This window comes from Sebastes umbrosus, chromosome 14 (assembly GCF_015220745.1).
Source record: "Sebastes umbrosus isolate fSebUmb1 chromosome 14, fSebUmb1.pri, whole genome shotgun sequence".
Lineage (NCBI taxonomy): Eukaryota > Metazoa > Chordata > Actinopteri > Perciformes > Sebastidae > Sebastes > Sebastes umbrosus.
In genome coordinates this window covers 7497647-7513682 of record NC_051282.1, presented here as the reverse complement: position 1 = coordinate 7513682, position 16036 = coordinate 7497647, and the positions used below count along the sequence as shown (strand labels likewise).

The 16036-nt window shown below is 42.1% G+C and overlaps 1 protein-coding gene across 9 annotated transcripts in view; it reads right to left on the bottom strand.

Moving 5' to 3' along the window:
• Positions 1-13890, bottom strand: part of cacna1ha (calcium channel, voltage-dependent, T type, alpha 1H subunit a) — a 144800-nt gene extending 130910 nt beyond the window's left edge. For 7 of the 9 annotated variants that reach the window (XR_005209914.1, XM_037792351.1, XM_037792355.1 and 4 more), the window contains exons 1-2: positions 13478-13889; positions 11732-12204 (exon numbers count right to left, since the gene is read on the bottom strand). Coding sequence is in view for 8 of the 9 variants with exons in the window: in XM_037792351.1 (XP_037648279.1) it covers positions 11732-12180 (449 nt within the window). In the remaining variant the exon portion in view is untranslated. Of the gene's footprint in view, positions 1-11731; positions 12205-13477 lie in introns of all 9 variants that reach the window. The other 2 variants (XM_037792352.1, XM_037792354.1) reach the window with 2 other exon arrangements.
• Positions 13891-16036: the final 2146 nt, after the last annotated feature.

Sequence of the window (16036 nt, the reverse complement as noted above, 5' to 3'; positions counted from 1 at the left end):
TCCCACTGTAAGGGAGCGCCAGTCAGCGTGGCACTGCCACTACGGGGAACTTGACTGACAGCTCTCTGAGTGAAAAGACACACTGTATGTATCCTCTCCTCCATGTCTCCAGAAGGGAACTATAAATCACATCCCACCTGTCTTCACTGTTTTTTTTTTTTACTGCTTTTCGGTTAAAGAAATGTTGTCTAATGGAATCAAATGTTATGGACAAAAGCAGTAATACACCCTGAAAAGGTTAAGTGGCTACTCTTGGATTGTCTGAAAGTATCAGGACACTGGCAGGTGAAAAGAAGCGTGTGGCAGCACCGTGTGTCACAGAAGTGGCACATGTCTGTCTGCAGCTCTCCCCGGGGCCAGCTGGGCAGTTAGCAGTGACAAGCCCTGCAGGGTGTAGGGAATTAGACGCTCAAAACCAAGAGACAAATAGAGTAGATTAATAGATCAGAATGCGTGTATTTAATAGGTATTTCACAACATAATAAAACCCCAAGGCAGAAATGACGTCTTTTATCGGTTTTAGACTCCTTAACAGATTAACCCTCTGACACTGAACACTAGCGGCTTCACTCAGCTTGACCTTTAACCTCTAACCTTTGACAACAGACTCATCAGTATGCTCTGATAAACCACAACCTTGTTGGCTGCTGGCAGATAGCTCTATGAAACACACTGATGTCGACGCAGTGTCTTCTTATTCATCCCACTGTAGTTAAGAGTAGAGACCACATTTTTACCCTTAAAGGAATAGTTTAGGGAAATAAGCTTATTGACTGCCTGGCCGAGAGTTACTTTACAATAAATACTAGTCTCATGTCTGTATTAGGGCTGGGCAATATGACGATATATATCGTCAAAACGATATAAAAATGTTTAACTTACATGTTTTTCTATATTGTTTATATCGCGATATAGACTAAATTTATTTATTTTTTCCCTATAATAAAACTGTTATGTTCATTTATAGTTCTTATAATGAGAAAATACTCAGTACTTTCCATTTGTTAAGTATTAAATTCACTCAGGGGTGTACATAAACAGGCTTTACCATGTCATTATTTCATCGAGACTATTTATTTATTGACTCACCGGAAGATGTGCTATATCATGATATATATCATTATTGAGATATCGTAATAGAAGATTCTGGCCATATGTCCAGCCCTACCTAAATACAGCATAGCAGCTGGTTATTTTAGTGTAGAAAAAAACTAATAGCTAGCCTGGCTCTGGCCAAAGGAAACACAATGAGAAAAAGAACATTTAAAACTCATTAATAAAGACGTTATACATCATTTGTTTAATCGTCCAATAACCTCCACTCGTTGCCTGGCAAACTCGTGGTGAAAACTTGAAGGAAGTTACTTCTCTTGGCCAACAAATAGTCCAGCAAATAACCCCTATAACACCACAACTGTCGTTTATACAATTCTGTTTTTGTATGGTTAACCAAACGAGGTATAACGTGTTAATTAGTGAGCTTTAGAGGTGCTGGTGGCTATATGTTTCCCTGTTGCTCTGTTTCTCTGTCTTTATGCTAAGCTAATATATATATATTTACTGTACAGACATGAGTGGAATCGATCTTCTCATCTAACTCTCAGCAAGAAAGCGAATAAGCATATTTCCCGAAATGTCAAACTACGTCGACCATAATTTCACAGACACCAGCTATCACCCGGCTGAAAGCACAAACACGTCACGTCACCTGGAGTGCTTCGTGGAGTCAGACGCTCAGAGCGTGAGGAAGGAGAGGTCACACTGCCTGAACACGTGGTGTGTGTGTGAATGCACACAAACACACGCACCGTTGACATACACACTCCACGTGTACACCCTGTGTTTACACACATGAAAGTCAGCGCTATTAGTTCCAGATCATTTTGCGAAGCACGCTGTAAACAATGAGCCTGGGGATAAACAAAGATCCTACTGTACTGGAAGTAATCCCACGACACACACACACCTTAACATCCTGTGCACAAAAACGCACACACACACAAACACGAAAATGCACTAACTGGCTTGGACGCACACACAGACATAAACATTAATAAACACCTGGAGGGCCGGCAAACAGTATTACACTGAAATGTAATTTGTGTACTTATTGTGTTTGGCTACATAATGCATATCTGAACAACAGCGGTAATGTTGCGCTTGGGGCTGGGACTCATTCAAAATGTAAATGTATGTGTAGTACTGCCAATATGATACCGGATTCATTTAAAGGGACTCTATGTAAGAATCAGAAATTGGTTGTTAACAGCGACACCTGTTAATACCTGTTAAGTCAACGAAAGTCAGCGTCCTGTTGCTCGCGCTCGCTCTACATAGACATGAACGAGCATCGGTCAAAACAGTGAGGCGACACGTCAGCTAAAACCACAATATCACTCTATATTTCACCTGCTTGGCAGTAATGTTAGCTGACCAGACAAATGTCTCTCCATGAATCAATGCTGATACTGTGTTGTCCTGCTTCAGACTCAACAACAGAGGTGGAGCGAGTGAGAACGAGCGCGGTGTGTGAGTGAAGGCAAGCAGGCAGGTAGCGGAGCAGACACAGCATCGACTCCGGCCCTGGAGACGAAAGCTATGGTCTCCCCTATGTCTTCTGGCCGCGGATGGGTGGCTGGAGCAAGAAGAGTTGACACTGTTTTGCAAGGCGGGCTTCACTAGATATAACTTTGTGGTTTTGGTGCTTCCGTGTAGTTTGTGTTGGAACAGCGTAGCCACACGCGAGCGCGCATGGGACACCAACCCGATTTATACGTGTAAGAAGTTACAAACAGTACCTTTAACAAACACAATCAGGTGTACAAGAATTGATCCTACACAGTTGTCTGAAATTGGTAAAACAATGATTTACATTTTAACCATTAAAATGGTAAATAAAAATACAAATTCCTGTAAAATGTGGATTTAGTGCATGCTTTTATTTTGAAAGGTACACATAACACTTAAGGTGTTATATTTTCTACTCCTTCTATATTGTCCAAAGGTGATATAATGTAAGAAAAATATGTTGCGATGTAAAATGTGTACTCTGTCTGAACAGGATGTTTAGCACATACTTTTATTTTAAAAACTGAACTGTATATGTTGTACTTCTGCTAGCTTTGCTTCATATTATGCAATGTGGATTTTTTTCCTAAGAAGTTACAGATGTTTACCGCTTTATTCACTTTTGGTACGCACTTAAAGCAAGTGCAAATGAAAATATAAGATATTTTTTTTATGTTTTGGAGCTGAAGTTAGATTTATTTGTATTCATAAATCTGCTAATTAGAAGAGAAGTTTGCGGACCCATGCATGCAGCACACCTCTGCAACGCCAGCACCGTTGGTGACCTGTTGACGCCATGTTGGGTTGCGTGGAGCAATTTGTGACTGTTCATGGTGTTACACTGGCACACATGAGTGTTCATGCATGTAAATGTTTGTTTCTCTCCAATGCAGGTATGTAGGTTTGTGGATGGCTGTTTCTGTTATAGTATTTTACCACATTAGTGTGGCATGTCTGGTGCCTTGCTAAAATGGAAGTTTGCTCCTTGTCTCATTAGAACACAACGCAGAGTTAGACTCACTACTCACTACACACTGTACAAGTACAAAGATACACACACACACATCGTGAGGAGTGTGCAGGGTGTGCCAGGACTTTATACGTCAGAGAGACAGGATCCCTCTGTCTCTGCTGCGATGCACACCTCATGAACCCCAATCTGCTGTTATCATGAGCATAGGCCAAATATAATGAGTCACCAAACACACACACACACACACACACACACACACTGCTCAATATAAATACAGCGAGACGAGCACTGGAACTGATGGAGAGGGAGAGATGCACAGAAGCCTGCCTTTGTGGCTATAAACACACACACACACACACACACACACACAGCTCAGGATGCTTGTCTGAGTGGCAGTCGGAAGGAGAAGGACAACCTGCTGACATCAAGGCCAACTCTCTTTATCCCTCAAACTGCAGCGATGAAGTCATTTTAAGACATAAACACACACTACAGAGAAAGAGACCTTTGAAATTACATCACTGAGGGAGTTACTGCAGAGGAAGTGGACAATTCAAACTTCTTGCCCCGAAGACAGAGCTGATTAGCGGTCATTTTATCATTAGACGACTCCCTTAGAAACCAGCGAGGCTCTCTTATCATCCTAAACATTTATCCAGGCTATATTTTAATGAGATCCTTAAAGATTTTCAGTTGGATTGGTTGTCCCCCGTCTCAGACAGCTTTAAATCTGTCTCCAATTTCACACAGCATGGTTCAATCCGCCAAAAACCATAAATGACCAGAGAAATCACCTGCGTTTGATCAAAAGCCGTTTCACACCAAGCACAGATTTTCCTACGAAAACTTTGCATGAAAATGTATAAAAACTGATTTTGTGGGTTCTTATGAATGCTTGCACAAACCCTGTGGAACATTTGTGCCGGGGCATAAATATTTGGATGGACCTCAATTTCAGCAGATTTCTGCCTGCGCAAATCTGTTTGACCAATGAAATCCTTTGTTCCAACTGATTGTCGTCATTCTGCACAATAGTTAGCCACGTGCTTCTGTTTGTTGCATGGAGTGTGTGTTTTCGGAGCAATAGGGCTTCGGAACAATGGGCATTTGTTTTCGAGGTAACGGACTGTCTGCAGATGGGCTTTTTTCGGTCCAATGAGACAATTTTCAGACTATTGGTCTGTCGTAATAACAATGTCCCATCTCCTTCTCAATACGCAATAATGTAGGACAAACACAACTACCTCAACTACCAAATAAAAAACAATATGACTTGAGATCGCCCAGCAGCTGGGATACGATGAAGATGGTAATGTAGCTGATATGCACTTGCTACTGTTATATGTTGGTCATGGAACGGGGCCACAACAGCTAATGTTAGCATCACATTTGGGGTCAGATTAGTTTATGTATTGTGTAGTTAACGTTAGCCCCTTAGACATCCTCTGTCTGGATAGGTTTTTGTTGTGTGGAGTGGACACGGCACTATTTAGGAGGAAAATGGAACACGACAACGCGGATAATTCACACCACAATCCGTGTGTAGTTGCCATGTGGAAAACTTCCAACCATTTTCCATATTCCCGCACCGCATTTTGCATTATACTGGTGAGAAACAACCTTTATTGTTAACCAATGGTCCTCACAATGTTTTCCTGCATAAATAAGGGTTAAATAAAATTCTAAAAAAATCGTATTCGATGATGAATATCATAAATAAATGCCTCTGATTGTTCAAACGAGCCATCACAACAGGTTGTTCTGTGTGTGGGTGTGTGTCTGTGGAGGTGTGTGTGTGTGTCTTTGCACAGCCTCATCTGTATTCATTTATGAAGGAAGTGCAAGCGGCCCTCTCGACGTGTTTAGAGTATAGGATGACTAATGGAGACAGATAGCATGATGAATCCACTCATCTGTAATGGATTAACCTTGTCTGGCCCCCAGAATGTGATCTAATCAGCCTGAATCAGCTTGTTATTCTATCCCACCATCTAACCAGCGACGCCTCAACATTCAGTCTGGTGACAGTGTCACAGGAGGTATTGGCACTGAAAAAGTCGATTCAGGTGTAATTGACTGCACTACATTATCTACTGGATGGATTCCTTCTTGGGATACTCTGTCAGGGCCACACACAGCTGGTGTCAGCCTGTGGACCTCAAGTTGCTTTACATTACTGCCAAACAAGCAGCCATCGATCATTCCAGTAGACGTCAGAAGTAAACTAACAATATTTCAGTATTTATGCATCTGCCGAATACTTTGTCTATTAATGAATTCATTGTTTCGCATATAAAATGTTAAGAAATAATGAAAATCACAACTTCAAAGAGCTGTTCGTGTTGTCTTCAAATTGCTTGTTTTGTCTAAACAACAGTTCAAAACCAGGCGGCATCATACGGTTATGAAAAGTGAAGCCAAGTGCCTTAAACTTTCATTCTTTCTAACAGCCAGCAGGGGGCGACTCCTCTGGTTGCAATAAGATGTCTGATTGTATAGAAGTCTATGAGAAAATGAGCCTACTTCTCACTTGATTTATTACCTCAGTAAACATTGTAAACATGAGTTTATAGTCTCAATCGCTAGTTTCAAGTCTTCTTCAATACAACATGATGTTCATTTAGTAAATTATGATCCCATTTAGAGTCAAATAGACCATAAAGCAGGGGATGCTTTAGGGCGTTGCTACCTTGACAGGTCGCTACCACAGCGTCTCTACCACAGTCTGGGAGTTGTCCCTGTTTTCGTCTTACACTTTAACGTTTTCACAGTGTGTTTTCAGTTCATGAAAGTTAATTATAACCTTTTTGGTCGCCTAAAAATTGTCTTAATCAGCATTCGGTTGTACTTAGCTCCACCCTCTCGTGTCACTTCTGGTTCCAAAAAAAAACTTGCTTGAAGTAGGTAATCCCTCCCAGTAAACAACAAGTCAGCTCTATTTTTGTTGTCCATGTTATGTTGTCACTTGTTCTCTGCCTTTTTGTGTTTTGTTAAATTATATTTGACAGTAAAATGCAAAAACACTACATATGCTATGATCTGGGAGAGGAGCAAAGATGTATCCAACCCTAAAAAAAAGCTTGTTATTCAGCAGCTGATGATCTCAGAGCTCGAACGCATCAACAGCAAAGTATCTCAACATGGACCCACAAAAACGTCTTTGTTGAAAATATTTTAGGGTGGCTTTCATCTTACTGTCAAGTGGTCTTCCCTCATCTGTTTTTGTGTCTTGTTTAATGTGAAAGCCAATAAAAACTCTATGGCAGTTTCATCTTTTCATTCTATTGTTTGGCGGACGAGTCAAGAGCAAAGTAGTAAATAAAATAAATCAATGGCTCGCTGCTGTAATTGCAGCTTGAGCAAAGATGCATTTTTTTTCTGGACATCCTAAGATGTTTATCTACAGTACAGGCAAGAGAGCAGGTCAGCTGATCAATGATAATGAGCATAATAAACATGATGAATGAGCTGGGCTGAAATGCTATTCTGGTGATTGTGACCGACTCTTGACCTTTTATTGTCACATGTGATTAGCAGATTCACCAATACGGATTAGATTCCTGTTCGGAATGTTGATTTTATGCGATACGGCAGTTTGATCTCTGGTTTGTCCAATATCCAACATGTAAGATAAGGTATGGTTGTAAAAAAAAATCTCTTTGTGTCTCCCTTCCAGACACTTTAACCAAAGTGTGCATGCCTTTGTGTGGTTGAGTGGCAGAGCATTTACGCTGTGAATAATATTTACATAGCCCACTGTGGACCACCAACTCTGCAATGCTTACAGAGTGGGTCCTGCACTCACACGCCCACACAGTCGAAGACACTGAGGAATAAAACACAGAGAGCCGTCCAGTGAGATTGGCTCTTATGACATAACCTGCTTCCACTTTTAAACGAGCAGCTAATGCAATGCCAAAGCATGTGACGGTGTGTGTCTCATTCATTAGCCACGCAATCTTGGTACAAACAGTCCTTGTGTCGCTAAAAAACAAACGCGTCTTATACCATCAGCGGGGGGAAAAAAGCACATGTGCTGACCATAGGAGCATCTGTCTACTTCAGCAGACACTGCAGTACTATTCCCTACTACGGTGCTGTGAACAAAACAGACATAATGTAATGCAACATTAACATCTGCCAAACAGTCTGCACCTTAATGTTCCTCTGCTCTGGAACAATACCCTCAAATAAAACATGCCAGAACAAGTTTAAAAAAACATCAACGCCAGTTGCCGGTCTTAGCTTTAAAATATCTAAATACACCTTCAGTTCTTGAATGTAAGCACCAGCATAAAAAAAGAAATAGACTTGGCCAGAATGCCTGCCAGTTTATGCCGTATTCATTTAAAAACAGCCAACAAGATGTGCATTTGTATGATTTCCAAAATGCCTGCCAATTCAATCCGCTTTAAATTATTTTCAAACCAACCTCGAGATGCAAACTGCTCTTACTGCAGGAGCAGCCTTCATGAATTGGGCAATATTTTAATTCCACCAAGTACCTCTGTTTCTGCAAGAGAGCATATAAAATGTCTTTCCATTTCCATGGCTGGGTTCTTCAGTGTCTACAGTGAGCAGTACAGATGTAACACTGTGATATGAATCCCCAAAAGGGAAATTCCCTGTTGGGGAGTGTGGTGTTAGTCACAAAACAGAGACCTTGGAGCTGGTAGAGATGCTTTGTATCGCTCAGGGACGCATGGTGGAGGAGATGACGCGTTGACAAGGCGGTTTTGCGTCCAGGTCCACCTGTTTTAAGAAGGTCTGTGTAATTACTAGGCCTTTCCTCAAGGACGCCAAACAAACCGTAAACCATTTTTACACATAAAGACCAATTTACTCATCCTGGAGAGTTCCATTCAGTCTGTGAAAACAGACGTATAATAATGTCTTCTGTGGCTCTGGAGGGAGCTGTTCTGATTATGTCATCGGGGTTACCTTGAGTTACAGATTTCAAGTGTTTTACAGAAAACCTGCATTATTAACTGGGGGCATGGAGTTTGAAAGATAAAGGTGTTATTTTTTATTATTATACCTTTAAACACCTCACACAGGCCATGGGAGAACATGATCACTCAGATAATATTTTCATATTGGAGATGCACGTATTATTAAAGGTGCTAAATGCAACATTGGCCTCCACACAGCTCTCATGGCCACAACTAAAGCTTTGTTTATACTCCCGCAAGACACTGTGGCGCGGGCCTCCGTAGATGGCGTGCGCAACACAAGCATGTACAGAGGCGTTTATGCTTAATGCATTATTCGTTGGTCCAAAACGCCGGGGAGGAGGCGTAAAAGCAATATATTCTGTGGATAAGCAATAAGTTAACGAGTGTTACCGGAAAGGAAAGTAGGCTGCCTGACAACAGTAGTAAACACTAAACACCGACGTACAGAACGTACCGCCAAACATTGCATTTTTGTACTGTTATTATTACTGTCGCTTACCTCCAAGTCAAAGTTTACTTTCTGTCTCTCGGTGCTTCCCCTCGGGTCGCCGCTCTTTGCATGAGACCTTTTATTTAGCTTTTACTAAAAACGATTTCTCGTATTCTTTCACAGCCTGCGGCTTCTTTCTCCAGTGTGTTCCCTTTTTATTTCCAAGTATTTAATGACATGTGACTGTCCCTGTGGTCTCTCAATGAACAGTTGTAGAGATGTCTGCTCGGCCAGTCTTCCCTCGAAGGTGTCCATGTTGAAATGAAAGACGCAGCGCGCGCAGTGGGCGCGTAGTTGCAAAACTTCAGAGGTACACGACCAAGCTCTGCGACAACTTGCGGAGCATCTCACTCATAACGCGAAAGTCGTGATGATGTAATTTTCTAGCGCTAACAGTGAAAACAAGGCAAAAGTGCTGACAGAGCTAACGGTGTTAACCTGAGGGGGAACAAGAGGGTGGGCGCTATGCTTCTGCGACGATGGCATCAGTCGGGACGACGTCATCAGCTATAACCGCCGTATGAGCACAGTACATAGCGGCAGCCGTGAGCTAGCCAACGGGGCACGCTCACATGCACCTAAAACAAGTGTACCCGGCCCGTCGATGTCAACAAAGCACGGAGAAGCTCTGATTACAATCACACACAGAGGGAGAGTGACTTCATTCTCTGCTCAGGTAGACATTACTCATCTATATCTTTACATAGACAATAGTTGTTTGTTGCTATATTAATGCTCTGGATATCATATAGAGCAAATCAATTCCCATCCCTGACAGAAAGAGCAGTTCACCAAGGCCTTGTAGCATCAGATCCATATTCATATTCAAATGTGTTGAAGGAGAGTTGGCTAAACGCGCATTGACCCGTTCAGACAGACCATCGACGTGGACAAACCCGCGTCACAGTGTCGGTCTGATTGGGGTATGAATCATACACTCCCCTTCCTAGAGCAGAAGTAAATAAATGTTTACATGCAGCTCTGCAGCTACTGTACGTACTCCTGAAACAACAGCGAATATGGATCTAACGGTTTATCTACCTGTCTACAGCATCTATCTCCAACATCAAACACTTTGTCAAGATTCCTCTCCAAAAGACACACTTCCATCTCCAAGCTGCCATAAGCTTGTTCAAACACACACAAGATACCAAACTGTCATGCAGTGCTGTTACAAAATCATGTGTGGATGCAGTCAGTCAGAGTCTACAGCAGCGATAACCTACCCACAACACTAGAAAACAAAGGGGAGATATGAAAGAAGAAGTCTAGTCTGTATTTTATAATTTAGTTGTTGTTTTTATATCTACCTTGGAGATTCCAGGTACACAGGAATGCACTTAGCAAATAAATACGACTCAGGTCCTGATTTTTGTTTTTACACCACCCCCACTGCACCGCATCAGGAATGAAAGAATATTGCAGTGGTTCATCTTCAAATTCTTTTCATGGCGTTTGGATTTGGATGCACACTCTGTTCTTTTTTGCTCCAGTGTGTTAAAACATCCCACAGATGAAAATTATCCAGGCAGGATGTTCAGCTGAGGGGTAATAATAGATGCTAAAACAGACGTGAGCGGCTAAAAGCTGATTTCGCTTGGACTATTTGGCATCCCCGCACTAAAATGAATGATTTTTTTAGCACAAAATGGCTGCCGGGAAATGTAAGCAGAGGGATACTGTCATCTCAAAGATGGTATTTAATCTGTACAGTGTGATTTATGATGGGTAACTCTAATCACACGGAGCAGATAGCTCTGAATTATAGTTGAATTTGATCCAAAAACAAACTCGAGTGATGTTACCCAGCATCTACACTGAAGATAAACCCAGGTAGAGTATACCAAAACAAGAATGAAAGTAAAGAAACGATGCCAAGTAAAAAGTAGGACAGCTGAAATAGATACATACGGTACATAATCAGTGGAAAGATGTTACTAAATGTAGAAAAGAGCATTGCGCCACTGTGTTGGGATTCCCTGCAGAATGGAATAGACATTCGGGAAACATGTCTTAAAAAATGCTGTCAAAAACACTGAAGTGGTAAAATTAAAGCTAATTTTGCTTTAATGTGTATGTGAGTGTACTTTTGGCAGCCTAAAAGCTCTGATAGTGGCTCTTAAAGAGGTCACGCTGCCTCTTTAACCCCGTCACACCAATGTGGTTAGGCCAAGAGAATGAGCAACTTACTGCACTTGGATTTGGTGCCTATTACCCTCTTTATAGTCATACAGAAAAGAACCGATCAGTACACAAGTTTAAAACCATCCAAATCTCAAGTCAGCGCAGGAGAGAGAAACTCAGCAAAAGTAACATTTTCCCCAAATGAAGACGAGCTCAAGACAACTGCAGCAAGACCGGTCATTCCTGCATGTACAGCCATACACTTCATTACTCATCTCGTCTCATATGCCCAAACTAAGGCATCTTGAGGAGAATCAACCCCACCGTTTGGACAAATGACCTGTCAAATCTGGACAGTGTGGAGCCTGCTCCTCTAGTGCTCCTTTAGTCTCATAGGAGCCAGCAAGTTGCTACATTTACATGGATAGCATTTTAGAAAGCTGCACCCATTCTCAACAGCATCATGTTTTGGACCTAGAAAGCATATGAATCACATACCTTGTATTGAAGGGACATGTGTAAAGCTTGGCAAATACTCACACATGCAGGAAGCGAGGACATATTTGGTTCTTACCAGGCGCCAGACAGAATTATGTTTCCAGCATATGAATGAAAGGATATGGGTTACAGACGACGCGGAGACACCAGTTGCGAGGCCTTGTCGTCTGCTTTAAGCAGAAGAAGGCCACGGGGGCCAGCAAAGGGTACGGCTGCTGCTCCTCTTCCTCGGACACGCAGTCTGGATCCCGAATAGGAGCCCTGATGCGAACTCCCAACGTCGGTCCGACTTCCACTTCCAGTTCCGGTTCCTGGTCTTCGTGCTCCTGAACCTCGGGACTCCATTCTGCTCCGTCGCCCCGACCACTCCCCCTCCTCCTTGTTTCCACCTCCTCCTCCTCCTCTTCCTCCTCCTCATCATCATGGATTCCTCCAGGGTCAACATCGTGACCCGGGGCGTCGTTCCTGTAGGGCGACGGTGGTATGGCGAGCCTCACCTCCTCCCGCGACTCCTCCTGCCCCTCCGGGCACTCTGCGTACTGAAAGCGCACTCTCCCCTCGCCATCAGTCATGATAGAGCATCAGGCAGAGCCACTCTAGGGGGGGGAGGTCAGAGGGAGACGGGTTAGTGGGAGGTGTGGAAACGACGGGTGCGATGAGAGAGGCAGAGACGGAGAGGAGAAAAGAACATTTGGAGAAGAGGATGCAGAGACGGAGAGGAGTGAAAGAACATTTGGAGAAGGAGATGCAGAGACGGAGAGGAGTGAAAGAACATTTGGAGAAGAAGATGTAGAGAAACGGTGACAGAGGAGAGGAAAAGGGCGGAAGAGAGAGATCAACTTAGCAAAGAGCAATTGGAGACAAATCACATAATGAGCCAAGCAAACACTCAGACGGTTTCCTCCACAATCCCCTCGGCAACAAAAGTACTTGCTTCCAATCAATTATAGACACAGTTTATCAATATTCGTTTACTAACCTGGCAGCGCTTGATGCTTTCCATGAGCATTTATATCAAACATTTCCTCTTTCTGTCTCACTAGCCAGTTCAAAATTAACTAGAAATGATCACACAAAACTAAGAAATCTTTGCTGGAACATCAAGTGCATATTGTGTGAATTATGATATAAGAGATCAATTAATGCAATACACATAGACAGACAATTATCTTCAATTATCTGCTGTTTCAGTGACACCATAAACCCAAATATGTATCCAAGTAATAAACTATAAATCAGTGCCACAGAATCATATTGTGATATTGTGAGAAATAGTGGGGATTTTTTTGTTTTTTTGTACTCTCCCTCGCTCTTCCTTCCTGTTGCTATGTGATTGAACAGATGGACTGCTCTGTCTCTGGTCTATACTGGAGGTTTTTTAGCCCACACCACGCAATGGTGGGCAGGGAATGCGCAAAAAGAAAGACAAAAAAACACACACAATAAATGCCACACTAATCCTGATTATTATTATTATATTTAAGTACAATAACATCGAGAAACAAACATTAGTCATCATAATCCAGCTAACAGACTTTTCTCTTTTAAGGGCTTTTTTTTTAATGGGCTTTGTTGTGTGTCCATCGTTTGGCTGCTTATGTGAGAAAAGCGCATCTGACGCTCCAGACAGTTAATGAAGGGAATGTGTGACAATTAAAGATAGAAAACATGATCTAACTTGGTTAGATGTTGTTAAAAAAAAAAAAAAGCACTTACTGCATTTCAAACGGTGTCAAAGGAAACGAGAGAGAATGGAGCGTCACCTGTTTTGGTTTCCTCGCCATTTAAAAAGTGGACTCCATCCTGGACTCGACGGGGAATTAAAACATCACAGTAAAACAGAACAACTTTATTCTTTTCATAAAATACCTTATCGAGACGGAATCGGAAGTTCCCATAAGCATGATCCGTGACTTTCCGTGTTTCCAGACGCACCCAGCCTTTCCTCAGCAACCCGGAGCTTTCCTTTCCTTTCCTTTCCTTCCTTCCCCTCTCCTCAAATCCTTTACTTCTTTTTGCTTTTCACAGATTAAAAAGGTTAATCCGAGAGAGTCGTTATAATAATAAAGAAAAAAGAGAAAAAAAATCACTGGAAGTATTCTTCATTCGGTTCCATCTATCCACATCCACGCGTCCATCCATCCGTCCATCCTCGCCGAGGTGTTGGTTTTACGCAGCGTGGAGCGGAGATGCGCGCAGGAGGAGGGTCGCTGTGCTCTGTGTGCGCGCGTGTGTGTGTTTGTGTGTGTGTGTGCTGAAGCTCCGTGGATGATCTGACACGGAGGAACTTGGCCCAGGACCTCGGGAGTCCTGACACGTGACGTGATGCCGGGCTAATAGGGACGTACTGTAGCGCACACAGTGGGAGCCACACACACACACACACACACACACACACACACACACACACACGGTGCTTCATGCATCACCATGCAGTCAGCAGTAGATAATGGAAATGGGATGAAAAATGTATTAGGCAGCCTCATATACCTTCCGTGGGTGGAAGCAATAGAGAAACACAAGGAAAGCCTTATTGTTGTTATTATTTTAGTTCATTTATTAGTTTATTCCATTATATTCCTTTAATGTGTAGCCATAGTAACAAAGGGATTCTGTATAGAAAACACTATAGGGAGCTAATAAGGGAGATTAATTGTGTCTAGAGCTCCTATGTTTTGAGTAATAAAATGTATTATTATAAATATTTCCCCCTGAGGTTAATTGTTTAACTGTTGGGCTGAATAGATGGTTTTGGGTTTCCGCCTACACCTTAAAGCTTCAGTAGGCAGAATATTTTTGGCATCATTGGGCAAAAATTCCATGATAACCTTTCAGCATATTATAAATCAAGTGTTCTGAGAGACTTCTGCACCTCCTCATGGCTCTGTTTTTCAGGCTTTAAAAAATCTAGCCGGTGACGTTTGATTTTGGCCGATCACAGGTAATTTCAGAGAGAGCGTTTCTATTGAGCGTTCCTATTGGCTGTGCTCCGGCTGGTGGGCGGGGCTATATATTACCTAAACAGATCTCAACATGGTTGCCCTGGGTCACAATCTTTCTCATTTTACAGCTAAACAGTACACTACAATATGTTTCTGAAAACATTTGAGGTGAGAAATAGTTAATACAGTAACAGAATATTGATTAATATTTGATCAGCGCTGCCTGGTTTGACCGTTTGATCGGAGTTCAGAGACGGCAAGGCTCCAGATCAGCTCTGATTGGTTGTTTTCCTCCGGTCTGTGAAATCTTGCAGATGCCATTAGGAGCACCGGAGGACACAGAGACACATGATTTTTTCACAGATTACCTGTCTCATGCACTACTGTCAGGATAAAGTGACTGTTTTATAAAAATAACTTTTTTCATCATATTTGCTCCATTTCTACCCACTGCAGCTTTAAGATGTGCCACAGACAGGGGCAAAAACTAAAAAAGGATTTCTGCAAACTGGGCTGAAAGGCGATTTTGAGCGGCGGCCACAGTTGTAACTGCAGGATACATGACGCCCACTGACCCCAGAACACTTTTCCCCCATACACAAAAAAAAGAATACAATCAAATGCTCAAAATGACTCTTTATATTATCAATGCAATAAAAATAAAAGTCTCAAAAGAGCCGTATTAGTAAATCCTTTCATTGTGACTGAGCTGAATTGATTAGAGTTTGGTGAGATATAGCTATATGTTTTATTAATTTCATTTGTTTGTATGTTTGATAGGGACAGATTATGTTAATGAACATCAGTATAAAATACAAGATGTTGGCAAGAATGCTAATTTACCTCCGTAGTCCCCAGGCAGGTAACCAAAACAGAAGCACTACAAGTGACAATATACAGATGCAAATACACAAATAAATCCATATAATTGGGGTGAGCCACTTTGAAAAGAGATCCAGTTCATTTAATTTAATTTCACCAGATTTGGGTTTATCCATTTAGGAGCCAGACTGCTGTGCCAGTGGACTCCAGTAGCTTATGATATCTTCGAAGCTGACCCGGTCCAGAATCAGTTTATCCTATCTGGGATTAATGTGTGAGGGGAGTCAGCAGGAAGTCACCTGGCTCAGCCAGAAAAGTACTGGATGGGTGCAAAAAGCACAGAAGCCTGAAAAGCTTTTTGTGGCATATGTGCCCGGTGAGCAGCATAAATGGGGAGCCAACTTGAGACTCTTCATGTGTTAAACTACACAATTTAATTTAATTTTAGCAAACTAAAAAAAAAACTGAGGGAAAACGCACACCTATTCTAGTGAGGTGCTGGCTTACAGACATCAACAAACAAACAAAAAATAGGAAAGCCACACTCACAACATGTTCGCCCGAAAAGGCGTATGAATGACATAATTATGCACAAGGTATTTTGCATGCAATAAGAACGCCGTTTTTGCTTTTGGCGTGTCATTTGTACGTCATGTAGTCTGTA